Source organism: Pyxicephalus adspersus, chromosome 4 (assembly GCF_032062135.1).
Source record: "Pyxicephalus adspersus chromosome 4, UCB_Pads_2.0, whole genome shotgun sequence".
Classification (NCBI taxonomy): Eukaryota; Metazoa; Chordata; class Amphibia; order Anura; family Pyxicephalidae; genus Pyxicephalus; species Pyxicephalus adspersus.
Genome location: NC_092861.1, coordinates 40,121,953 through 40,149,730, shown reverse-complemented (window position 1 = coordinate 40,149,730; position 27,778 = coordinate 40,121,953). Strand labels below are relative to the sequence as shown.

The window sequence follows — 27,778 nt, the reverse complement described above, 5'->3', positions numbered from 1 at the left end:
TAGATACGATCGTTTAAGCGATAGAGAAACTATGTGCACGACAGGAAAGTGAACGGACGTTCGTTCATCACGCATGCTCTGAATATGGACGATCAACGAACGACCGTACACACGAACGATGTTCAACGATCGTCGCCCAATCCGATCCGCCGGTCCGGTCGTTCGTTTCCAACAATTTTCCTCGTTCGTCGGCGTCGTTGGTTACTTTTTTACGAACGATTTTTTGCCCAATCGATCGTTCGTCGTTCGATTGGAACGATAAAAATTGGAAGTGTGTACGCACCTTAACTCTTAGTAGGATATGAAGCTTGTATACATATAGTGAGCAATGTTCTTAAGAGAGTGATTATATGATGATGTACTTATTCGATAACTGAGGAGTGGAGGAGTAAGAAATGAATCCAGTATGTTGCATGGTGAAGAAACGATAACAGCAGGAGAAGCTGGTGGCAGCCGTCTAAAAAAAACAAAAACGCCCAGTGGCTCCTTTAGATGAAATCCCAGTGCTGGTTTTCGTTACAATACCCTATCTTTAAGAACATGATTATGGTGATAAACTAGGTGACAACAATGATGAAGAGTTTAAAATTGAAGAGGACTGTTCGTAAGGGATTTGATCAGCATGAGTTGAGTGAGTTGGCACGTGATTTGTGACTATCGAAGAAGGCTAGCATCAAGACTGCGTGAGAAAAACTTACTTGAAAAAGGAACAAAGGTATTGTATTTTCCAAGCCAGAGAAATTGCATTTCTGCAGTACTTTGGAACTGACAGCGGCTTTGTGTATTGCCATAGCATACCTGGTTTAATGGAGGAATTGGGAATTCCAATCTATAACTCAATGAATGACGACTATTCATTGATAGCTCGAAGCGGAGCTTAAAGTGTGTTCTCCTTCACAATGGCAATATATTTGGGTCAGTCCCAATTGGCCATTCAGTTTCTCTTTGTGAAGAATATGCAGACATAAAGAGAGTCATTGAGTTGTTGCAATATCACCAACACAATTGGGTCATCTGTAATGCCCCTAAAATGGTATGCTTTCTTCTTGGCCAGCAACACGGATACACCAAGTATCCCTTTCATCTGTGCATGTGGGACAGCAAATCTCGTTAGAGGCATTGGGTGGAAAGGAATTGGCCTCCAAGACCTGCTCTAAAACCAGGTGATCCAAACATTCTACAAGAGCCACTTGATGATAGAAAGAATATTATGTTCCCGCCTCTGCACATGAAACTGTGTCTGATGAAGCAGTTCGTTAAAGCTTTGCCAACTGAAGGAGAATGTTTCAAGTACCTCATTTTGGCATTTCCTAGCCAGTCATTTGGAAAAATAAAGGCGGGTGTGTTTGATGGTACACAGATTCGGCAGCTCATCAAAGATGAACATTTCATCAGGACAATGTCAGAAGTAAAAAAGAATGCTTGGTTATCATTCAAGGACTTTCTTGGAAACACACAAGCAAATAACTACACAGAAATTGTCCAGAAACTCTTGGAGAGCTACAAAATGCTTGGTTGCAATATGAGCATCAAGGTGCATTTTCTGCATAGCCATCTTTCTAACTTCCCGGAAAACCTTGGTGCAGTTCTTGATGAGCAAGGTGAACGATTCCACCAAGATTTGAAAAGCATGGAAGAACGGTATCAGGGTAGATGGCTGACTATTGTTGGAGCATCCGGTGGGATTGTCCTAACACTGAACACTTCAGGAAAAGCTATAAGCATACATTTTTACCTTAACCGCTTACCTGAATAATTTTCAAATGTTTTACTGTAAAAACATGTCATAGAGTAACAATAAATCCTTTGTATGAACAAAATAAATTTAAATAAACAGTATATTCAAAATATTATTTCATTATTTTTTCATTGTATGTAAAAATGGAGGGTACCCTGTATTGTAAAAACCGTATGTGATAGAAAAAAACTGGGGTCATTTCTGAATTCACTACCTAAAAATTAGTAAAAACAACTGTAAGAACTAACAAAAAATGCGTGGCCAGTTTAAAAATTACATCCAACATGTCCACTGAAAAAATAAATTAGAAACTGTTGCACCTTTCATGATTTGTAAGCCCATTCTGACCATTACTTTGGCAAAAAAGACTCCTAAGTAACAATGTTGGAAGAAATAGATAGAAGTTAGAACACTTAGGGTGAAATAGGCTAAAACTAAAGCAAATATGATGCTTTTGTTTTGCCTTTTGCAGTGTTTTTCAGTAGTGCCATAAAAGCATAATACTTTCTCCAGTTAGCCTATTCTACCCTAATTGTCTTCTATCATTTTCTTCCAACATTGTTACTCAATGGCCTGTTGTGAAATAGCTTATTAACATAAAACTATTTTGGCATAAAGGTGCCTCAAAAACTACCTGATGAGAGGCATTTAAGGGGTACAGCCCAGCACTATTTGTGTGCCTTCTGGAGCATTGTGTTCATTTAGATGCTGAGATATGACAGTAGTGACTGGCAAACTTCCCCAGGTTTGGCAAACATTCAAGTTGCTTATGAAAACAGCAGGAAGCATTTCTATTAACTGGTGATTGTTCACCTTCTAGCTGCAAGTGGTTATAATAAATATTCATATGTCATATTTTATATTGACCTGAATGAGAAGAACTAACACAAAGAATGAATTGCACATTAATGCAATGTATAAAATAGATTGAGAGACTTCAGTGTACACCTAATATAAGGAAATTATATCCTGTGACAAAACAAATTGTAAAGAAATTTACACATGGATCTAAGGATATGGGGTAAAAGGAGATAAGATGTCGGAGTTATATAAAGGACACAGTTCTATAGTTTTATGTTACTACTTTACATTTCTGGCAGCACTAGATCACATAGCATGCAGGTGCATCATTATTGTGATACCGGGTGTACTAAGAGTGAACTTTGGGTGAACTCAGTAAGGCCGAGCAATCTTTAAAATTCAGAATTTAGCCGGCTTTCTGCTGGATACCTTCAGTGCAAATTACAAGTAAAAGCATTATTTAAGCCACAAATTACTCTAAGGAGAAATACATTGGCTGCCCGACTTCTTACTTGCTTCTTCATGTTTCCAAATCAGTAAATGGAAAAATTAAAATCCAAAAAAAAAAGATAACTAGCTTTTTAAAAAGAAAATCAGAAACAGCAGCACATGTATTTCTCATTATGTTTTCTTTAAAAACATCCTGCCACCAACTTAAATATTGCAGGTAAAGCCAGAGAATAATTAAGTTTTTTAATTGTTTGCTTGCTGTGTTGTTTTATTTTTTATGACTTGCAAATCGTCTTTGAACTTGCTGAACTTTGTGGAGTGTCAAATCTCTACCATACCTCCCTCCCCCTTCTTGCACATCATACTTCAAAACATAATATAGCCAACACAACATTCACAGTCTACAATATTGTTAGTGCTGGAAGAAGACGATTCAGAAGAAACGTGACACAGCAATGATATACCACAGATGGTTTGCATATGTGTCTGCCTTAAAGCATAACTAAACTGAAAAAAATCACACTTACCTTTAATTCCGCAGATCCCTTAATCCCCCTGGAGATGTTCGCTATTGGGTCCAGTGCCATCCTGCAATTCTCATTCATCCTTGAGCTAAGGAAATGCCAGACGCCACCATTTATGTTGGTCTTTTTTTTTCTTCTGCCTACATCACCCAATCTTGTGCTGCGCAGACGCGAGATCAGGTGATGTAGCCTGTTGCAGGGGGGGAAAAAGTGCCAACTTCACTGCGCATGCATGAGATCAGCATTTCACCCTCAATGTAGAAAAAAGCCCCAGGCATACACAGAAGGAGCAGCCAGGAGCCTCCTGGTAACATGGAGTTGGTATCCCAGGAGGCTCTGCGCATACATTCTGTCTTTATCGCCCCAGCAATCGAGACAGAAGGGGAGGGCCTTCCGATAAAAAAAAACAAGGTAATTTTTACTTTACATAAAAGGGTTGTCTACTCTTTTATGTAAAGTACAAAGTTTGATGATAGTTCCGCTTTAGCTTGGTGCATATTTGTAAATACCTTTCTGAATATTATATTCATATGTGTTACTTTGTTCCTAATGTAACAACATAATAACATTTTGTAAAAGAAACTTATCATAACAACAACATATAACAAGGTACACATTGTAAAGTAGCCATCCCCTTTTTATTCTTTTCCCTTTTTTGCCCTGAGAAACTCATGTAACAAATTTCAGGTCTTAAGAATCCCTTGCTTAAACCATAGGTAGGTAAATGGTAAAAAAAATACCTTTCACTGGTCATCAGTTTTCCATCCTACAGATCAGATGTTCATGAGAACACCCCCTTACAGATAGCTAAAACAATATTTGGTGTCATGCTATTACCTCTGCCAAGTGGCAATGGCCATGGTGAGGTCAACATTACATGGGTGGGGAATTAGTTAGGCAAAGCTCAAAGAACCCCTAGCAATATTTGGAGGAAATCTATGATTCCACAGAACGCTGGTTGAGAATGAGGGATATAGAGTATTCAATCCAAAATCCATTGCAGTTTCTTAAACAGTGGCTTGAATGTGTTATGGAAGATCTGTGACAGTGAACTGTGTGTTATGTTAGGACTATATCTTATGAGCTTAGTTATTAGTTATTAAAGAATATCATACACTCTCATATCTTTTTTGGTGTAAAGAGGGCTTTACCAAAGGGGGGCACCCTACTGCATTCCCCTCCACCCACCTCTTCCCCCCACACCATCCTTCTCTGCCCAAGGCATAGCCACCTACTTCAGAGATAAAATTGTTAAAATCAGACATGATGCCTCTGCTCACCGTGCTATTACAACCATATCCACCCCTTCCTCCTGTAAATCATCACTAGGCTCCCTCAGCCCTGTTACTGTGGACAAAGTCTCTTCTCATCTCTCATCATCTCCATCTACTACCTGTCCGCTTGACCCAATCTATCGACCTCTAATCTACTCCGTGTCCATTCCTCCACCCTGGCCACTGACCTAACCAAACTATTCAACCTCTCCCCTTCTACTGGTATCTACCCCTCTTTCAAACATGCTATAATTCTCCCTATCCCTAAGAAACCCTCACTAGACCCCTCCCTACCTTCTAACTACCTTCTTATCTCCCTTCTCCCAAATATTTCCAAACGTCTTGAGTGCATTGTCTATAAAAGATTTACTGATTACCTGAGCACCAACTCTCTCCTTGAACCCCTCCAGTCTGGTTTTTGAGCTGCCTATTCCACTGAAACAGCCCTTACTAAAGTGACCAATGACCTCATCAGAGCTAAGTCTCAAGGCAACTTTTCCACCCTCGTTCTCCTAGACACTGTTGATCGCAGTGTTCTGTTGATTCTGCCCTCTCATTTACCCCTCATATTCATTTCCAAGTCCTGTCACCTGCACAACATCTCCAAAATCCCCCCTGAGACCACCAAACTCCTTGTACACACTCTTATCATCTCTCGTCTGGACTACTGTAACCTCCTCCTTTCTGGTATTCCACTAACCCGACTCCCTCCTCTACAATCTATTATGAATGCTCCAGCCAGACTCATCCATCCTTCCCATCACTCCTTGTAAGCTCTTCTGGGCAGGGTCCTCTCCTCCTGTATCACTGTCTGTATTCATCTGTCATTTGCAATGCCTATTTAATGTACAGCGCTGCATAATATGTTGGTGCTATATAAATCCTGTTCATTATTATTGTTATTATTAATAATAATAATAATAATAATAATAATAATAAGTGACAGCAGTTAGGTCTGGTCACTGATTAGGGATCTAACAGAGCTATACAATATTGGGAGACTAATTTTCACATGTTTATCGAGTTCACAATCTTTTGTATAGCAGCCCACCACAGGAAATCTGAAAAATTCTGAATGACATCAACAATACTAAAAATCCTACAGATAGAAAGGAGATAGACCTGGGGCCAAACATCAGCCTTTTTTTGAATGTCAGATAATAATGTGTTATCTCCAAGTTTGCTGGTGGTAAAACAAATATCTGTATATATATTTTTAACTTTGGGGATGGAAAATGTAGTAAAATCCACAAATGATGTATTTATATATTGGTCTGTACAGGACAATGTGTGAGCAGTGTATGGATTTAATCTGACCAGCCACAGTGGAATGTGTGAATAACAGGGACAATCCTAAAGTACTGCCACCCTGTAATTCCAGCATGTAACCAGATTTATTTATAGTACCAAACATAGAATTTACACTGTCATTCCAAACCTCTAAGGAAAACCTATAACTTATAAATAGCACAGGCCCTTGTTGTACTTAAGATTGAGATTGCTGGTTAGCTTGAAGCTTGTGGAACAAATGCAAAGCATTGTATTACTGTTTACAGAGCTAGAAGAGTGATGGGTAAAATCCAAGGCAAGGTCACATAGGTTTAATGTGAGTGCATGAAGAAAACATATGTTAAAGCTAGACAATAGACAAACAGTTCAATTCACACATTATTTATATTGTATATAAACTGTGTTAACTGGTAAAGGATGTCTGGCAGGGAAATGACTTCCTCTGCTGCAGTTCCACTATTACATACATCCCCATCCCTACCCTGTAATTGGACAGTACAAAAGCAGCATGCTGATAAAAGTCATACCCCTGTCATTCTGGTTTCACCTCCAATCAGCAGGCTCCTGGCACTGCATTACATTGGGTTGTGCTGCTTTTTAATCTCCCATTCCCTACTCCAGTTTTGTTGTACAGGCACTGCAACAGTAGCCAAAAAAATTCAAATATTACTTTCAACTAAAATTTGTTTGATTTTAGTGCAACTACAGCTCAACATCTTAATAGAAGGGGCAAAGTCCCTAAACATAGTATTGACACCAAAGTTTATTGCAAATCCCTCAAACATGGTATGTGGGGGTCCTGTATAAACATGTTCAAAGTGAAACTTTTTCAGAACCATGTAATGTTTCTGTAAATCAAAGCCAAGTCACAAAACTTTTTTGAGTTAATTACATTGCCCACAAGTATTGTGGATGGGAGTCAGGGGTCATATTATATTTGTGAATTGGCAAAATACATTAATTATATAGTTTATTATACAATTACAGGTCTTATTTTACAACATATTATCAGAAAAAAAAAAAAAATATATATATATATATATATATATATACATATATATATATATTGCCATAAAGAAAAATTGATTGTTTCTAGAAGGGTCCCATTTTCTATGGACCTGTATTAAAGCATCAGCTCAGGGAATGAAAGTTTTCGACAACATGGCAAGGAACCTGCTCATACTACTTTGAACCACCATGTCTTAATCCCTGCTGTGCTATAGAAGTAATAGGTGTCTAGATAATGTAAATGTTTCTTTCTATAATTGTCCTAAAGACTTGCAGTCAAAACTTTAAATGATACCTGTAAGTTCCTATAAATGTTCCCACCACATTCCATATAATGGTGTTTATGACAAATATTATTATGCAGCCATATCTTTTCTGTCAGTCATCATTTAAGGAGTTCAATCAGAACTGTACTAATATTGCCTGTTCTGACAGATGTGATATCATTATAGACTTTTCCCGTTACGCCTATTAAGCTTTGCTGAGTGGTATCTATTACAGTCTTAGAACAATCACACTGTAATTTCGGAGATCCTTACTGATGGTGAAAATAAGCAGTCTCAAACTTCAAAGGACTTGTTTTGATAAATATCAGCACTGTTCCATTAAAATGCCTATTTCTTATCTGTAATTAGCAGATTTGTATTTGGAGATTAGCATCTTGGTCATTATGAAAGGAATTCATCATACATAGGTATGCAATGTGGTTAGGATGGAGTAAAGCTTTGTACAAACACTCAATATCTGTTGCTCAAAACAATCAATAATGATCATTTCAGGTGACAGTATGATCGAATGAGTGCTGTACAAACAGTCAGATTGGCTACTATAATATTTTCCGGAGAGGGGAGCAGAGGACGGAGGAACAAGAGACTCTGATGCAGGAACTACAATAGTCCTCATTAGGGATTTGTAAGTTTAATGATCCAGCATGGTAGATACCCTAAATGATGTTGTGTGACACTTGTACTAACACTGGTTTTCACCTTCAAGAATGATTATTTCCTGAATGCACCTATAGACAGCATCTAGAACAGTTGTAGAATTGATTACAAAAAAACTTACTTGTAGTGGCAGACGCAGCTGTTGTAACAGGAGCAAGGGTAGTTGAGGGTAATTTTTTGGGCCTGAATTTGTAATGACCAATAAAACCATCAGCAGTCAAGCTCAAGTCAGATAAAAACTGAATAAGGAGTTCATTTTTCTCAGATACAATAGGCCTGGAAATAAACATTAGCAGTATGAAATAACATGTATTGTACATACTGTATTAAAACACATTATCTTCACTGTTTTTGAAGTAGGTGTAATTCAACAATAATATAGTTGTCACCAGAGATTCCTACCTTTGGATTTGTTTGGAGCTGGTAATTTTTCAAAGATTTTTATATGTTTGTACTATTATATGTTTGTATTGCAGCATGTATAAAAGTACAGGATACTGCTTGAAAAATCAATCAGATTGCTTGATTAATTGCAAAATTATCGAAGATAACAACAGTCACAGCGGGAAAAAAGGGTCTGCATTTTATTATTTAACTCATTTAACTATTATTTAATTTAGAGTTGAATACTGCTGTAGCATTACATTGGTACACATTATATCAAAATAAATACAAACTTTTTTCTATTGATTGAGCACAGTTCTTATAGATCAGGGGTGTCAATCTCAACTTAGACCAAGTCGGCGGCTAAACTTAAAATTTACTGAAAAAATTGAGAAAGTTTACTACTTCATCCATAACTAACAAAAACAAACCCCTCTACACACACTTTAGGTTTGAAAAAACTAATTTCTATCTATTTATGCAGTCTGTGTGTTGTTCATTCTCTCACATCACAAGTTTGTCTGACACTAAATATTACACTATGCAGTCTCTAATAGATTGAAACAAACACAATGCCTCTGTAGTCAGGCACCATGTGATCATTGCCTAGGCTTGTTGTCACATGATGGGTGTACAGGAATAAAGTCTATGTATTGCATGTATTGAAAACGATGATGTGAGGTTGTAACGGGGGCGGGCGGGTGGGCCAGATGTAGTTCATTTTCAGAATTCTTTGGGGGTCCATAAAAAGGACCTTGAGGGCCAGAGTTTGACACCCCTGTTATAGATGGTTGAACATACATAACTAAGTACAAGTACTCACGCAGGTGGACTATCCCCACAGAATTTTCCAATTCTTTTAGCATCATCTATTTCTCCTCCATTGAATATTGCAACATAATCATATCGGCAGTAATTGTCCCTTTCCACATCAAACTTTTCAAACTTTAATTCTATAACCTTAAATAAAAGAGTTGTATCATTTAGAATAAAATCACAAAACAAACCCTATCAACAGTGTGTAAAAGTCTCTCCTGAAGGCTATCATTCAAACAGTCCAGTAAAAATTTAAAATGCTATCAAAGTGTATGCTGGATATTTTCAGAACAGAATTGACATATCACACAATGCACTAAACAACTGGCAGACACTGCCAGATTTTTGCTAGTCTCTTTTAGTTTCCTGATTTAGATCCTTAGATTTATTTTCCATTGAACAGAACTGTAGTATGTTTGGCGGAAGGCTGGCAAAGGGAGAATAGGATTCATTTGCCCTTGTGTAACATACTGAGGTCAACACTAGGTAGCACTGCCACTGGTCTATGTATTATATTATTTTCTACTGATACTTGTTGGTTCAGGATGTGATTTAGGCATCAATGCTCTTTTTAGAAGTAGTACATAGCAGCACATCCCCTGTAACTGTCTCAGAAACCAAGCAGAAACATCACCACAATAGTAATACAAGTTTTTAGCCAAACAATAAAGTTTTGCCAAAAGCATAAAATTTGTTGGTAATGTCCCCCAAAAACCCCCAAAAAAGAAAACATTAAAAGAACAATGCTGTAAATATAAGCAAGCAGACAGGGTGCAAAACATAAACATACAGTGCAAAAAGAAATGTTATTGTGTAAGAACACTGGGCAATATCAACATGCTTTTAGGAAAGTGCTAGAAACACAGTAAACATGCATGAGATTTTCAAATTGTGTATTCTATAACCAACAGTTGTACGTAATATGTGAGTAGGGATGAGCAAACAAATTTTTTTAATTCGGTATTGCGGCGAATTGGGCCATTTTCACTTACCAAACATGTAGGGGAAAACGGCCTTTGTAAATTCGGCCAACAAGACCGAATTTTTGGGACCTGCAAGACCAATCAGGGGAGCGGAGCTGACAGCTTATGCGGTCCTGTACTATGTGTTCCTGGATAGAGTTTCTCTATCCAGGAACACAGTGTGCATCTCGCTGGCTACTCATGAAGAGTGCAGTGTGGGAAAAATCCTCTGATTCATAAACGCAAGCCGCATGACCTCGGGACTCTGAGAGGAGGAGTATCGCGGCTGCATTTATGAATGGAGCCGTGAGAATCCTCCTTTCAGTAAGGGATCCCCGGGCACTACAGGTTAGAATAAGGGTGCCCTCATTCTGACCTGTAGTGCCCCGGGATCGCTCACTGACAGGAGGATTCCCAATGCTGTATTTATGAATGCAGCCATGAAAATCCTCCTATAGTGATTTTCGGTGGTTTCACAAAATTTTGGTGAAATTTCGTGAACCCTTCGGAACTTCGAGGAAATTTTCGCGAGAAAATCCCTATATGTGAGTGAAATGCAGTCATTAAGGGCACGTAATATAGATAATAGCTAAATACACCAAGGTTCAAACACCGGTTGTTCAAGAAGTTTAAAACAGCTCAGTGAACCTGAATTAGAATAGAAAGAGTTCTATATTTTATTCACTGCACAAGCACAATGATCTATAGCAAAACATTCAATGCAGGAAGGATATACTGTACATGCTCATGTCCATGAATCTGTCTCACCTGATGTTTTGGTGCAACAATGTGCCAGGAACACGTGACACCAGCTGGGTAGTCTCGTTCAGGCCAATTTGGGGTTTTAAAAGTTCCAGTAGGTTTATCCAGCCTTCCTCCACAGTACTGATCCCCTGTAACCACAGCATACTCATTTTCCATTTGAAGATTTTGAATATTTAATTTATTTAGATTTTTTTAAACAAACTATAATAATAAACAGTTAAGCAGTGTTTCCACTTTTATTTCTTTTCACTGTTAGTACCGGTTATCAATCTTTTCAGGGAATTTGTATTGCCTAATTAATAATAAATTTAAGCACAGCTAGTATGGAATAAACTTGTGTATCAAAGAACTGCTGTGGTCAGCAATTGTTTTTGCATTTAACCATTTAACTCTGTATGGAGTGGTGGACTTGGGGGGCAACCATTGAGAAATGCAGTTGCTTATAGCTGTGACTATGAGCATACCTTCATTATGAGAATGGATAGAAGAAAGATTGAGATTTCATCTGTTTTTAGTTACGTAAGTTGAATTTTTGATTATATTTTTATTAGTGTGGGGTTTGTAATTTCACTGGCACTTTGTAGATTGACTTACATATGTGATCTGTTTTTGGGGTCATTGCAAAAGTGAGCTGAGATGAAAAATACTTGACAATCTCCTAATCACACAATCATTACATTTTATGTACAATCTTTTGTACAAATGTCAATATTTTATAAAGAATAAAAAATATATTATTGGTATTTAAAGACTTTAAAGGTGTATCACAGGTAGGCCAATTTTATGAATGTTGTTGCAGCCAGTTATCTGCTTTGGTCTCTCTATCTGATGTTTATATTATATAATATAAATGCTTTGCTGGTACCTCTTTCATGGGGTTCTGCTGCAGAGAACATTGCTATGAAACCATTGCCTGCCGTGTTGGAATCTGAAACCATTTGGACCAACATCTTGTTGTTGCTGGACACAAGAGCACCGGGTCTAAAAGTTCCACAGAATCGTCCAATGCGCTGTCCATTATTATGGCCACTGTAAACATCCACAAAGTCATATCGACAGAGATTGTCACTCTCCAGATCAATGAAACGGAAATTCAGGACAACCACTTTACCCTCTGGCACCTTAAAAAAAGAATCAATACAGTTATTGGGTACAAGAGATGTCTACAACACAGAACCTTTTATTGAATGAAGCAAGGAATGAGGGTGGACCTTCTGCAAATCACGCTGTAATATTTCTACTACATTCACCTTGTCATTATCTGGACAGACATTATTATCCATGTTAATTCAGAAGATCATTTACTGTCAGTATCCCAATTTGGAAGATTCACCACTTTAATTTTACTAGAGAACATTGTTGCCAAAAAAGATGTGAATTCCGACAATAAATAGCTGTACCCAGAACAAGGGGTATGGGGAATTCTTTAAATCTGGCTACCTGTTTCAGGGTCTTTAGTATTTGGCAACCTGTTAAACAGTCCATTTCAATCAGGGTTACAGGACTTTCCAGCAAAAACAAATGAAAAGGTGTCATCACTGTGGCAAAGACATTTATGACCCCATTTTACAACCAACATTCCTCATGAGAGGTTTATCTTACAGTAATTACTTGCTGCATTTCAGCATTTGCTCAGGCTGTAGTATTGCTGTCATGGATGTTTCAGTGCAGTATGACAAAAATGCTTCAGATGAACAAAGTTCTACTATACATATGTCACAATACAAGATATGTCAATAGCAATTATTCTAATGGAAGTTGGGAAAGGATTCATTAGCATGCAGCTTGACAGGCCACCATAGCGGCTTCCAGCAGCTGTACCCAGTATGAAGGTACATGCTATATTTATCATCAAGGAAAAATAACAGCTTTTCCTTTTAGATTTGCATAGTTGTGCATATTTAACATGACATCTCATTAAAAACAAAGGGTATTTTAAGCACAAGTTTCACTTGTTGTAGACAATACCAAAGAAAAGTATATCTTTGTATCATGACTAACACATCACGATTAAACCTGTTTTAAAAAATGTGCTTAAGATGCCTGCCAGGCTGTCTGCCTAGAAAATAGTTAAGTCACAATAAATGGCTAGGTATGTGCACACTACAATTTAAATTCCATTTTTCTTGTTCTGTAGAAGATTATGAGTGAATTCCCTTGCAGTAAATAAGTGAATTTTAACATGTCTAAGTGTATGTTTTTCATGTGTTGTGTTTTTAACCCAAACAATTAAATGCAAAAAAAATTAAATTGCAAGAAAAGGTAACAAGGAAGGAGTAGGAATGAAGATTGAGGACGTGAAACATAACACAGGTTAATAACATGTACCAAAAAACATGTTCCAACATAGATACAGTAGCTGTTGACTGTTACAGAACAAAATGACATTTTAATGTAACATAGTTGTATAAGGCATACCTGACAAAGTGGCCCCTACATATACCTATCATGCCCAGTAAAAAAAAAATCCAGACCTGTGTGATTTGTTTGATGGGATATGCAAAGTAGAGGTAGGCTTTCTAATTTATTTATTTTTTTGAGGGGAAATACAATTAACCCACGTGTTACATATTTTATTATTATTTGGTGTAGTCAGACCAAATGTGATTAATATGCCATCAGCAAAAGTCAAAACCACTATGCCTAAACATACAAACTAACATAACAGAGAACAGAATGATACCTAACTCAACCTACTTTTTAAATTGTATTTTTTAAATGTATTAATAACATCAGAAATTTTGTTTTACCATTCATCAACTTTTTCCTTTTATGTTGTGACTTTATTGTTGTAAAATTGTGGTAGAAAAAACTCTCCAAATACAAATTGTTGTGGTGCTCCTATTAGGAAGCATAATACGATAGTGGGAATGCCCATAACATATGAAATGTGGCAGTTCAAAAAATATAATATCCTATATAAAAATATTATTCTCCCAGTTTTATGGACAGAAATGTCTTTCAATGTTAACATATTATTCTCTAACATCCTGAGGCACAGTAGCGAAGGGCTGTGGACGCAACAAAAGTTGTGTCTATATAGGGGACATGGTTAGCGGGGTCAAGAGAAGGACCCCCACTGATCATGTCCCACGTATGGACACAACTTTTGTTGCTTCCATGGACCTTCACTTCCTTCACCCCCCCGCCCCCTAGAATTTAGCAAGCAGGTCTGGGCCTGCAATGGGAGAGTGGGCAGGTTCTGGCATCATGATGTCACTTTGGGGGAAGTTTTTTCCCCTTTGAGTGACACATGGCTCTCCGAGTTCTGTAAATTTAGTGTTCTTAAGGTTGTAAAGATTGGCAAACACTCTTTAGGTTGTTGGGTTATTTACCTAAATACATTTTTTGATGTAACTAATATGTTTACATGTTTTGCTCCCATATTTTTAAAAGAATCACATATTTAAAACAACTTAACTACAATACATACTTCCGTCTTGACTTGAAGACTGGCACCATGGGTCAAAATGTATGTAAAATAACATCTAATATAACATTGATAATGGACTGAAGAAAGATGAGACCAGACCCCCAGCATGTGATGAAAACAGTGTGCTACACAGATGTGAAACAAATACTTGAGTTTTTTTTCCATATAACATAGTCCAGATTAATTCTGTTAATTCATATACTGTTCTATAGTAGTAGGTTATATTAAATATGGGAAGTTTGTACAGAAACAAAGATATGAGTTGACATTTTTGTCCTCTTTTTGGAAATGTTAATTATCTGTCTCTTATAATACAGTGGCTGTAGTACAGTCAATGTCTTTCACACAGACTTCACTTGTTGCATACTTATTCTGATTCAATGACCCTGAAACTTTCTAAAGTTTCAGGGTCATTCAATGACCCTGAAACTGTTTCTAAAGATAACCTGGTTGAAGCAAAAAAAAAATCTTTGACCTAAGGTTGTAATCCAACATTTAAAGCATATAATCATATCTCATAGGTATCCCATAAGTAAAAACATTCTTCAATAGAAATGTTAGCCATGACTGTGCCTAACAAGAATACTGCTAATCCTTATTTGCTAGTTATTCTTTGTATGTGAATTCCCCATTATGTTATGAACCAGGAACCCTCACCTCACTATGCTTGGTAATCTGTAACAGGTTTATCCCTACCAGGTATACAGTGAGATGAAGGTTCTTAGGGTTCCTAAAGTTTAGCAAATACAGAATACGTATAGTGTGCTGGGTCTAGCATTGTCTTCTGTTATCAAGCAATACCATGTTTCTCTTTGTCTTTTCAGCAACTGAAATTATTTATAGCATGTCCTAAATATAAAAAATACCAATAGCATGTTATCAGAACAATGACACTTCATATTCCACCTACATGCTGCAATCCTCCCACACTTCCTATTCTGTTTCTACAGAGATTTGTGAGCTTTGTGCAGTTATCCTACACAATGTAGAACTTACTTTCAATGGAGTCCTACTTGCTTTACACAGTAGTTCTTTAACACATTTAGCAAGGCATATTGAGGCTTCCAGGAGGTGGAGGAGGAAGAAAAGTAATTTCTCTAATAACTTTGCAGGGTCTGCTTTCTCTCCTCCTGCCAACAATTGGATACTCAAGATGCAAGTCAAGCAAAGCTTCCCTATTACTGTAGAACTAGGTTTCATGGGATTTTAGCTGTTGCTTTATACTAAACATGATTTAATATTATTTTTTTTTAATATAATTTTTATTTTGTTTTTTCAACTAGTACAAAAAAAATAAATAATACAACACAATCTATAAAAAAAACAAAAATACAATTCCAGTGTTACTTCACAGCTAGTTTCCATAACATATCACAATCCAAATAAAATACAATACAATAAAACATAAATATATATACATAGAACATAACATAGAAAAGTAAATAAACACAAAAACTCTATCTATCTATCTATAGGCCCAAAAATTCTTTACGAACATAAATGATGAATAATTTTACTGGAAAGCATTTAAGTACATAACCATCTATACCGTCCAGGATGCTCACAATCATTTTAAATTACAGCAGTCCCTGTGTTATTATCCACGTAGAATGTTTGAAGCGTTCATAGATGATCAATTTTTCCTGTACACTAAGTACTTTTTCTATATATTGGTACCATATCTGAAGAAGCAGGTGATCCGTTTATCTCCCTCTCTCTCCGACTCAATTATTAATTTTATTATGTTTGTCCAAGAGAAAACTATAACTTTATTATTTATGATCATTTTCTTTCCAGTTGTAATGCTAAAAATATGTCAGATGAACCATCTGCTATCTCCCTGCAACATACCAATACAAAGGAAGTGGAGATAAAAGGAACACATTTATTTGCTGCTGAATGTGATATTTCCCTTTCAGATATAACTTGAAACAATAATCAACTTGCTATGAAAATCCTCTTGGCTTTTTTTCTTTTGACTTACAACAATGCAAAATAGGATTTGTTAAGTGAAGGTTTGTGAATGAGACTAAAATTTGAAATATTTTATATATTAAATGTTTTTATACTGTAATGCAGCACAGGAGCTGTAAATAAAACAGGATTAATTCCAGATACAAAACAGATATTCAGGAAAACGCTAAACAGATCTGTATGGTGTGGAACTCCTGTGAGAGCAATATTCTGAACCACAAAGAAGAATGAATCAGCATACTATCAGACAAGGAGGCTGCTCACAGATGTAAAATGTTATGCATATTTCAGATGGATAAAAAAAAACTTTCAACATTTCCAGTGCAGGGGTAAAGTAGAAAATCAGAGGGGTCTATAACTATTTATACTGTACTTTACAGTAAGTTAGGTCTTTATAAGTACTATTTTAAAACAATACCTATGTTCGCTCATAATGGTAATAATATTAATAATGATAAAACTAACATGGAAACCAATAAGATATGAGTTTTCAATAGTTTCATGTGCCCAGGCAGACAAAACTTTTCTCATAGCTTAGTATGGGTTACTGCACATAGACTGAGAACACCCAAAAACCTCGGATAGGAACAGAGCTGGGAATTATGGAAAGGTTATCTCGCTGTTCAAGTATCCAAAGCATGTAACAAGCCAAATAATGTCTCTGTCCACCATGCTCTGGCTATAATTAGTTTGAGGTGGACTGGCCCCATAATAAAGCCCTCTTCACCCTTGTGATGAGTACTTGACCAGAAAATGGTTGGATCACTCCTACACAGTTGAGCTTCCTTTGACATCCAAAAGCACTGTTAGCAAAGGTTGCTTTCAGAATCACCACTGTGTAACTCATAACTTATTATTCTTATTATCTGCTGCCAGAATCCTGTGACAAATCTTTCTGGGATGAGATAGCTATCACCATACTTTTGTGGAAATTTGGAGGAGAAAAAGGACAAAAAGGACAAAGCATACAAATATACATTTCATATAACCTATGAATATAAATAAACTGGACAAGGAGAAGGTGCAATGTCATCACCAACCAGAAATACAATTACAGGTAGTCCCCGGGTTACATACGAGATAGGGACTGTAGGTTTGTCTTTAAGTTGAATTTGTATGTAATGTAGAACAGGTACATTATTTTAATAAATGCAATTAGGACAGATGTTTGTCTCAACATATATTAGGCAGCATGGTGTCAGTTACTGTATAAAATCCCCACTGTGAGTTAATCACAAACAGAGCAAAAAAAAACTTTATGGAGTCTAGACATTCATTAACTTCTGGAGAAAGCTGTGCTTTTTATGCTAAAAGAAACAACTGTAGAGATTGTCTTGGTCATTAAAGTGTTAAATGATGCTGGAGAAGGAGCTCACCCCTCTAAGATCACCCACAACCTCAACTGTGTTTAGCAAAAGATTTTTTCTGCAAGTCATTCGAACCATCCCCTCCCACTGTCAAGTCTCTGTCCTGCACACTAGCAAGCAGGGAAGCCCTGTTCGTATCTATGAGTCATCCGTATGTTGGATGTCCTTAACTTGCGGACTACCTGTACATTCTCTTTTCAGTATTCTAGCTCCTCCTGTTGCATTCTTTAGAATATAACACAAAAAACTAGCAGGGATAGTGGAACACCTAATGAATAGAGAACGTAGGGACTCAAGGGCAGAGACCTAACTAATGGTGTTATGACGGATCTAGGAAACTGTTCATTGTTTGAACCTTTCACTTCAGTTCTGCGTTGCTCAGCCCTTTAGCAATTGGACAGGTTGGCAAAGTTTTTTTCCCTGACAGGTGTTCCCCAGCCCATTCCTGGGTAACCCACAGTTGTAAAACTGTAACTTGTCCAACAAGCCTAACACTTAATGAAAGTTGTACACATATAAATACAAAGGTATTTATGCACCTTTAAGGACAAATGGAGGGCTAAAGACATAATGAACGCTGGTATTGTCTGCTGCAATGACTCATGCGCTCCTATTAGTATCGTACTAACATACAATGGGGAATGGCAAATGCAGACATCCAGCTGTGCATGGAATCTGTAGAAATTTCAACCACTTATGACTTATAGTTATCTGAGTCAGTTGTATCCCAGTAACTAACTATGACTAATCTACACGTCTGGAAACATTCCAAACTCATTACAAGATACATAGTATTTTTTCATAGTCATAACAGGTCTCTGTGATCAACATGTCTAGTTTTATAAACCTGGGAATTCACAGGCAATACAGCCAAAGTAGAACTATAGCCCTTTTAGTTCTTATTCTAGAAAGGTACATGAATGTAGTCATGTTTGTTCATTAAATGTGCATGTTCTGATTCCTGCTTAGCAGGGCTGTGTAGTGAATATCTCTGCACATCTAACAGATAAAGCTTTTCTGACTGAATTAAATGAAGTCTCTAATGATATAAAAATTCACAATGCTCCTGGTAGCAAAACTGTGTAAACCTTGTCCTAGTCCACATTTTGGAAAACTTTTAATAATGCTAGCATGGCCTGTACATTCAGGTCAGTTTATTGAAAGGTCCGCTTTCTTCAATAACAATCTTTTAATTAACATTTACTAGAACAAATGTAATAAATATGAATCTTAGGAAACAGTCTATATAANNNCCCCCCCGACAGTAGCAAAGGAAACTGTTAGACGCTACTATAACTAACAACTCTGGTCTGCGCTAATGATTATAAACCAGTCAGAGTCATTTCTTATCATCTGATAAAAATATGTCATCAAGCAGATTGGAGGTTTTATTCCAATTTGAGCATTTGGCCTACATATTGCACTGTAGAAACCACTGCAGCCTGACGATGGCAGTGCAGTGTACAGTTTAATACTGTAATTATCGGATACAATTTAATGATTGAAAAATCATAAATTTCTTTTTTTGATTTTTAAAATGAGCTTTAAATTAGTTTTTATTAAACATTGTGCCAAATTAAAGTCACAAATTTCCTTAAAAATCTACATTAGGTTTTTAAATTAGTCATAGAATTATAGCTGTTAACCAACGCATGCTGGTGTTGCTAAATTTGGCCTGTGCATCTAGGTTTTAATGACCTTTGGCATGGTGGTGGAGGATATGTTAATTGTGCCTACAGGGTCCATGAAAAATCAACGTATTTGTCTTGATATCCTTCTGAAAAATAACAGCACATATTCTGGCATATGAGTGTGCCTGTGCACTCCTGTGCATACAGTCTCATAGCTATTTATCTGAAGTGAGAAGCATAGCCAGATTTTGAATTTGAGTTCTCACTATTTTTCTACTTGCTAAGGAGAAATCTGTGCCTGGCGACCAGCACTGCATGCATTTTCCTGTTTCTGCTCTATTTGTTATATAGATGTGTCCTTCCTACATGTCTACTTATTTTTCTGGAGGGCAGCTCTGGTACAAGAAAGGGAAGCTATGATTATTTACCAAGGTGGCAACTTACACACAGAGACACATAGCAAAACAAGACCCGCTTGCCCACACAAAACTGGAGAAACTAAGGAAGGGATAAAAGTAGCCATATATGTATTTTAGCTACATATTTACCTGCTTTCTTATAGTTGGCTTCATCTGTATTTACAATGTTAGTATAAAACCTAAAATTACATGCATTAAACCAATACAGCATACCAAGAAGGGTGGCCACTTACTGTAATTTTCCATGTACACTTGCTATTAGGTGGGTAAACTCCTGGAAATCCCTCACTTCCCAGTAGTCCACTTTCTCCTGTTAGATTTCCACCACAGGTAAAATGGTGCCTGCACACAATATAATGTTATAGAGGTTAAGAAAAATTAAAAAACGATCATTCACATAGATGAGTGAACTAATAGAAAACATATTGGCCAATTTAATACATGAAAAGGGCAATATCCATAGAAAGCAGCATAATTTCATATTTTATATCTGATGTACGAGGGGGTGCTGAGAAGTTCCTGGCTTTGCCCCCTTCCAGGTGAAATAGAAAAATGAGTGTGGGGCATATGACAGCCTAATATCTTAGTATGTGCAAATATCAGGTCTTTGCGATTCTTAAAACTGTTTTTTCTTTTAGTGAGAAGCTGTGATGGCAGAGGCACAAGCAAGTTTCACATCGTTGGAGTTACAGGCCGTCATGAAGTTTTTGTTTCTCCAGGGAAAGTCAGCAAAGGACATTCACACTGAGATGTCACAAACAATGGGGGAGAAGTGTCCTTCCTACAGCACTGTCATACCTGGATATCTTATTTCAAGACTGGGCATTACACCGTTAAAGATGAGCCCCACAGTGGGCGTCCCCCAACCTAAAGTGACCCGGCAACCTGCGATCCTGTCCATGAGCTGATTATTGAGCACCGGCGAATATCCACAAAAAAGTTAGCCCAGATACTTGACATCTCACGGGAGCGTGTTGAGTTTGTTATCACCACTATCCTAGACATGTGCAAGCTTTCAGCGAAGTGGGTGCCGAAATGTTTGAACAGTCATCAGAAGAAGGAACAAGTTGAAGCATCCAAAGCCGTTTTGACCCATTTTGAAGCTGCACAGGACTTTTTGGCTAGTTTAGTGACTGAGGCTGAAAGCTGGCTCCAAATCTATGATCCTGAAACTAAGGAACAGTCAAAGGAATAGCGCCACAGCTGGTGCCCGCGGTTGAACCCAGAAAAAGCCATGGCATCCATTTTCTGGGACAAAGACGTTATTCTGTTGGTAGATTAACTACCTCAGGGCTTTAGTATCACAGAACAGTATTATGCTAACCTCCTGGACCAGCTGAAGGAGTCAATTTAAACAAAACGCTGTGGAAAGTTGACCAAAGGGATCCTTTTTTTGCAGGACAATGCACCTGCGCACACGTCCAACGTTGTGGCTGCCAAATTGAACTTCATGGGTTTCTAATTGGTCTACCATCCCCCCTACTCACCTGACTTGGCCACTTTGAACTATTATCTGTTCCCGAATTTGAAGAAACACCTGAAGGGGCAAAGTTTTGAGGACATTTCTGGCATCAAAGATGCTGCTGAAAACTGGTTTGCGGCCCAACCAAAGGACTTTTATTTGAACGGTCTGGAAAAGCTGCAACTACACTGTATGCTGTATATTCACCACAGATACTCCATAATTAATGATGTAGGGTTCAACACATACATGTAATATTGTGAGTCGATAAACAAAACCAGTAGTTTTGGCTAAATGGTGAGAACTTTTTTAAGGCATATTTTAGCATTCAATTCAACATTCTCTATAAAAATATTTCTGAAATCCAAGTGATGAAATACCAGCCAGGCCAGAATGAACAGTAAACTTTGCATTGGCTGCAGACCGTCTTCAGAAGGCCAAATTGAGAAACCGAACAAATCTTTATAAACATTCAATATTCTCACTTCACAGGAAAACTAGCATAGGTTGATTCTTGTATGACTCACGTTCTGTCTGCAAAGCAAGGAGACCTGTTACTGTGAACATATATCATTTTATACGGTGCATGATGTCAGAGCTACAGAACAAAGCCACCAGGGATCTCATAAAATCCAAGCATGTTGGACTTATGTTTGCATTAGTTGACCTGGATGTCAAATGAAAATTTCTTTCTATGAAATCTGACTATAAAGTTCTAGTTGGTGGTCAGATCAAGGCCTGTAAATATGATGCAATTTATAGGCCTCCAGGACACTTTTCTCTGTGTCAGTATCCATGAAGTTTACACTATTTCATGTGCTTGGCAGTTCTATTACATTTAACACAAATAATTAATTAAAAACTAACTCCAACCAAAGCACCTGCATGAATTACAGCACATCTGAATGAACTGGGAAAGTTTGGGGACTAAATAAATCCCCCTTCTCCTAAACCTTATTTGATTTTGTTGCTGTGTTGTCTCCTTTTGTGTTGGACAGTATACCACCATTTCCTGTTACTGTAACACACTGGTTTTAGGAGACAGAAATGCGGTAATTGAGGAAAGAATCATCAATGGGGACCCAAGATGTAATCAAGATGTGGCAAAGTTACACAGCCCATTCTATACTCTGTCCCAAACTAAAACCAGAAATCTCTGGTATAGGTATCTGGTGAATGAAGACCCCAAGGGTATCAGATGCCACCAAATCATTCTAAGGGTGTTTATCAATTCAAAAGCCAGGAATACTGGGGATGAGCAAGTTTTTAAAACTCGATCTCACTGCGAATTCGGCCATTCTCGCTTACTTAAATTGTAAGTGAGAATGGCCGGTGTAAATCTTTCCTCAGCCAATCAGGGAGCACTAGAGGTTTTGAATGGGGAGCCTTGTCCCCATTTAACCTCTAGTGCCAAGGATCTTTTAAAAAAATGCAGCCGCGGCTGCATGTATTAAAAACAGTGTGTGGTCCCCGGCACTAGAGGTTAATTACCTCTAGTGCCCTGGGGATCGCAAACAGGAGGATTCCCAGGGAATCCTGTGAATCCTCCTATTATAATTTCCTCGATCTTCCGATGGTTTTGCGAAATTGCGCTGAACCATCGGAAGTTTGAGGAAATTTTCATGAGAATGCCAGAGTTGTATGCCTAAGGAATACAACTTCCCTTTTTCCCTTTTTGGACAGTTTGGGCTAAGGGAGGCCAATATAAGTTCTGCCAGACCAATAAACCATGTTCATTTTAAATTATTGGACTATAGGGAAATTTTAAAAAATTTACCATATTGCCCTCTAAACTGACGTATTAATTATTAGAATATCTGCTCACCTATTAAACCTTCAAAAGATTTGATGTGAATGTGTGAACATTTTGCTTTTAGTTATCTAGTAAGGAATCCATTTCACCTCTATGTAAAGTCACACGACAAGTTAACATAAACTTTTTCCAGTGAAGAAAACAGAATTCTAAATGAAAAAAGCTGATTTTAGCATTGCACAAGTACTTCTGGGGGTCATTTCAAAATGTAATATGTATATAAAACCTAACAAAAATTTGTCCTTAAATATGTTTGGCCCATGCAGCGTCCTTTTTAAATCTCTTGCTCTCTTGTTTGTGCCATTTAAACGAAATTAGGCATTTATTCTCAGGAAACTGTAGTCACTGTAGTCCATGCAGTTTGCAGGGTTAATCTGTAAATGTTTCTATACATACCACCATGTCTGCATCTACAAGCTTACAGACTGAACTATGTTATTTCTAAATTATGAATTCCCACAAATATGGCAATTCATTCATTTCTAACTTTGTGTAAGAATGAGAAGACTTTTAAGTATTTCCTTATGTTATTCTGTTCTGTTCTTCCCCTGTCATATAGAACATATTAAATAAAGAGTTCATAGCATGTATAGCAAGAAGTGGTTTGTGCTACAGATGTCCAGCTGCTGCATGTACACATGGTTAACCATCAGAAACAAGAAGATAGCATCCATCTGATGTTACTAACCGAGATGTTTTCCCATACACCTACACCTCCCCCATAAATGAGGTCACCAGCAGCTTCTCATAGATCTTTCCAATGTAAAAAGATGATTCAATATTCAACATCACTGTGCAAGACCACAGTTGGATCCAGAAAGATCAGTTAGTTGAAGTCACTGCCAATTTACACTACTTTAAGGGATTTCCAAGAGAAATGGAAATTCCCTCTTCAACTGGAAAACCATTAAGGGGGAAGAGAGGATTGGCACTTTCCACTTTCCTACAGGCATCTTTTGGTAAAAATATAATTCTAAAATAAAGGAACCAGAAGAAAGAGACATTTCCAGTTTTCCAAGAATTGCACTAATGTTTATTTCTGCTTTTTAAGCAATGCAATATAAGCATATCTATACTATTTTTACTGTAGCTCAGTTACAAAGAATTAAACCAGAAGATTTTACATATTTGCAGGTGCAAGACCTCCCCAGAGACTTGTATGAGGCAGTACTCCAGGGACCTTTAACATATGGCCCATTCAAATCTAATTATTCAAGTTGCTGCCATTGTAGAGAGTTAAGTATCACTGGGCAGGGTTTTGAGTTTAGATTAAGCGACTAGGGAGTCAGGAAAGATGTTTTTTCCATTTGCTTTAATAATGCACTTATGAATCAGAAAACAGATTGTGCAGTCAAGGCAGCAGCCTAAAGGCTTCAGATTACCTCTGACCTCTGACACTAAAATGGACGAGTTAAGCTCAGACAGGTAAAGCTTACAAGGGCCATATTAGTTATTGTTGTTTTGTTTGCAGAAAACTTATCTATAGTTATCCTTAAAATACACTAATTACCACTCATGCACTTTTGATCTGGCTTCAGAAAACTAGAAGAGGTTCCAAATCCTGGCTTCTCCGATATTCAAGTACTGACTTGTTTGTGAAAGTCAAAGCCTAGACCGCCCCCCTCTAACCTCCCTTTCACTAGATGTTCACAGTGTACCAAAGCTGTAGCATCTGATATGTAATGGACATTACTGTACGCGGAATGCCATTAAAATACACCTGTCACACACTGAGGAAAAGATGATAAGATGATAAAGATGGTATCACTACCATCAAGGAAAATATCATATAACATTATCAGTTGAACCAAAACTACAAAGAACTGAAATATATATAAAAATGTAAAGTCCAGCTTTCCTACATCCTCCCCCCCTAAAACTTCTCTATTGGTCAGTAAGTTTGCCCAGTATAATAAAGGACCACTAAGAATACTTGGAAGATAGGTAGGGTGGATAGATAGGTAGACCAACAATTTTAGGGGCAAACCTAAAATTATCAGTGCATATACATGATAGTATATAATAATTTTTGATTTACTATCCTTAGAATTTCCTTTTTTTATGTTTGGCTTATTTAAAGTAGGAAATATTTTGGACTGGGACTTTTTAGGTGCTTATACAGAAACATACTAATTTTGTGTAAAATAGAATATATCTAAGTACTTATATTATAGTAGTTGAAAATGTCTTTTTTTAAAAAACATCATAAAGATACAAAACATTACAAAGATATCCATGTTTTCTTGCTAAAGTACATGACTATCATCTAACAATTATCACAGTTTCCATTCTAACATCCTTGACGCGTTTCACCATAAAGGCTTCATCAGAAAGACATAATGTAGTGGATAAGTAGATTTCTTTGTGACTTGTTAATTATTTGTGGAAGATTGTTTATTTGCTAGGGCTAAATAATCTTAACGATTAAACCTGATTGGTGTTGGTTTCTTTCCAGGAGTTATAGGTCGGCAATCATTTATTGGCCTTTGTAGTGCTTGCTCCTATTTCAAAAACTCCCAGCTTGAATGCAGACTCAAGAAGTGTGCCTCCACTTCCAACCAGCAACACCTTCATTTGCCTTAGCAAATGAACCGCTGTTCTGATTTCACATCTTTTTAAATCTGGTGGGATTATTTTCCCATAATCTACATCAAATAATTACCAAGTCACAAAGAAATCTATTTATCCACTACATTATGTCTTTCTGATGAAGCCTTTATAGTGAAACGCGTCAAGGGTGGTAGAATGGAAAGTTTGATAACTGGTATATGATATTTATGTACTTTAGCAGGAAAACATGGAAATCTTTGTAATGTTTTGCATGATTTTTTTTATGTTATTTTTGTACTACTATAATAAAATTATTTAGATATATTCTATTTTAAACATAATTTGTATATTGTTTCTGTAAAAGCACCTAAAAAGTCTCAGTCCAAAATATTTCCTCCTTTTTCAAACATGTTTCAAACAATCAGGGATGTGGTGCCTTAGTTAACCTGATGTCTCCTAAACACAACTTTCTAGCTTATTTAAAGTAAGGGTAAGGAGCAGAATATATAATTTATTAATTTTAAATACTTCACAGTGATTGTTTGGAGGTCCATAGGACATATAAAAAAGTATAATAATGCAGAAAGGGAATAAAGAAGCGGGGTTAAATCTGACATATTTTTGTGGCCTGACATACATAGGTTAAAATAATAATAAAAATCCATCCTGTATTTCCATAGCTGCACAAACCAAGAAACATAAAATACCTATAGCAGAAATGAGTCCTCCTATATCTAATAAGACGTTTCAATGAGCATCAGAACCTGCCATACGAGCTGCATATTCTGCACAATAAAACCAATTGAAACAGCCAAATAAATGATTTCACCTGTAAAATAAGTCTAATATGAGACGATAAGAAGAAATGGAATTAAAGTGTCATTTTATTAGTGGAATAAACTCAGAAGAGGTGTTTAAAAGCTTTCACACATCAGATGCCAGACTGGGTCACATATACTTTGCTAAAGAATTAAATGCCCAAAATCCAACTTAATAGCAGCTCATGGGAGTAAAAGTGCCACTTAGAGTCATACTAAGAAACCTAATCCCGAAAGAGAGAGAGGATGTTATGTCTTGTTGGGTTCCTGGCACATAAGTGGCTAAGGGGGTGAGTTTTATACACCAACTGCACATTTATGGGGCTCTGGTAGGTACAAGGTAAATCCAAGGTAAAGACATAAGCTGCAATGGGACATGATGGTGATGGGCATTGCCTTCCCAATCCTCAGCAAGATGCTCCATGTGTACAAAGAATGAAAGGTTCCAGGACAAATGTAGAAAGAAGTAATACTGGATGTAATGTGAGCATACAGAACTAGGATACGGCATGGAAAACAAAACACACAAATAGGATAAAGCTTTAAATACAGTTTGTTTTCTAAACAATGAATTCTGATCTTTGATGTAAGAAAATGTGCATGGAATGTTCAGCATGTGTGATGAGAGATCTATGAAGTTTCAGATACTGAATACATTACTAACACATTGTATATATTTAATGCAGAGATGCAAAGTTTACTAACCTATAACAACCACATGCCATCCTTCACACTTTAACAAAATGACAGATGATGGTTATTGCATGAGGCACCAATAGACAAAGCTGACACAGCAATAAAATTGGGAATTTGGGCTTGTTGGTTATGTAAAATAAGGAGCACATTGCTGGTCTGTGAATTGTACATTGATCACATGGAACATGTGGCATGGTAATGTAAGGGTTAAAGAGAGTAATTTGGACCCTGGGTCCCATAGCAGGCAGTGTCCCCATTGATGTGTCCCCCTTACCTTTCATTGGGTTGCTGTGCAGAGCAGGGAGCAGCCAGGAGCAGGCACAGGACAAACACATTCAGTCTGTTGCTCATGGTTGTCACTGCAGTCACCCAGTAGGTATGAGGAGGTTACAGGGGTTTTATAAGGAGGATCGCCCTATAGTCTGAGCCTCTACTCATTTCCCTCTGGGAGGTTCTCTGGCATAGACACGCTCCTGATGAATATCCCATTTGTTCCTGCAGTCCTGGGGAGGAGGGGATCCACTTCTCCCTAAAATCTGATCCTCCCCTCTCCTCCCCTTTAGCTTCTTTTTCAAAGCCTGCCATTAACCCCTTAACACCTGAGAGCATCTGCCAGTGCAATCATAGGTGGGGTTTCTTATTTTCCCTTAAAAAAAGGA

At 37.2% G+C, this 27,778-nt stretch overlaps 1 protein-coding gene across 1 annotated transcript in view; it reads right to left on the bottom strand.

Moving 5' to 3' along the window:
* The window catches only part of PCOLCE2 (procollagen C-endopeptidase enhancer 2), a 36,419-nt gene extending 8,869 nt beyond the window's left edge, over positions 1-27,550 (bottom strand). The window contains exons 1-6 of the mRNA XM_072407914.1: positions 27,394-27,550; positions 20,014-20,122; positions 11,822-12,077; positions 10,960-11,084; positions 9,237-9,373; positions 8,151-8,305 (exon numbers count right to left, since the gene is read on the bottom strand). Of these exons, the coding sequence (XP_072264015.1) occupies positions 8,151-8,305; positions 9,237-9,373; positions 10,960-11,084; positions 11,822-12,077; positions 20,014-20,122; positions 27,394-27,470 (859 nt within the window). The 5' untranslated portion in view covers positions 27,471-27,550. The remainder of the gene's footprint in view (positions 1-8,150; positions 8,306-9,236; positions 9,374-10,959; positions 11,085-11,821; positions 12,078-20,013; positions 20,123-27,393) is intronic.
* Positions 27,551-27,778: the final 228 nt, after the last annotated feature.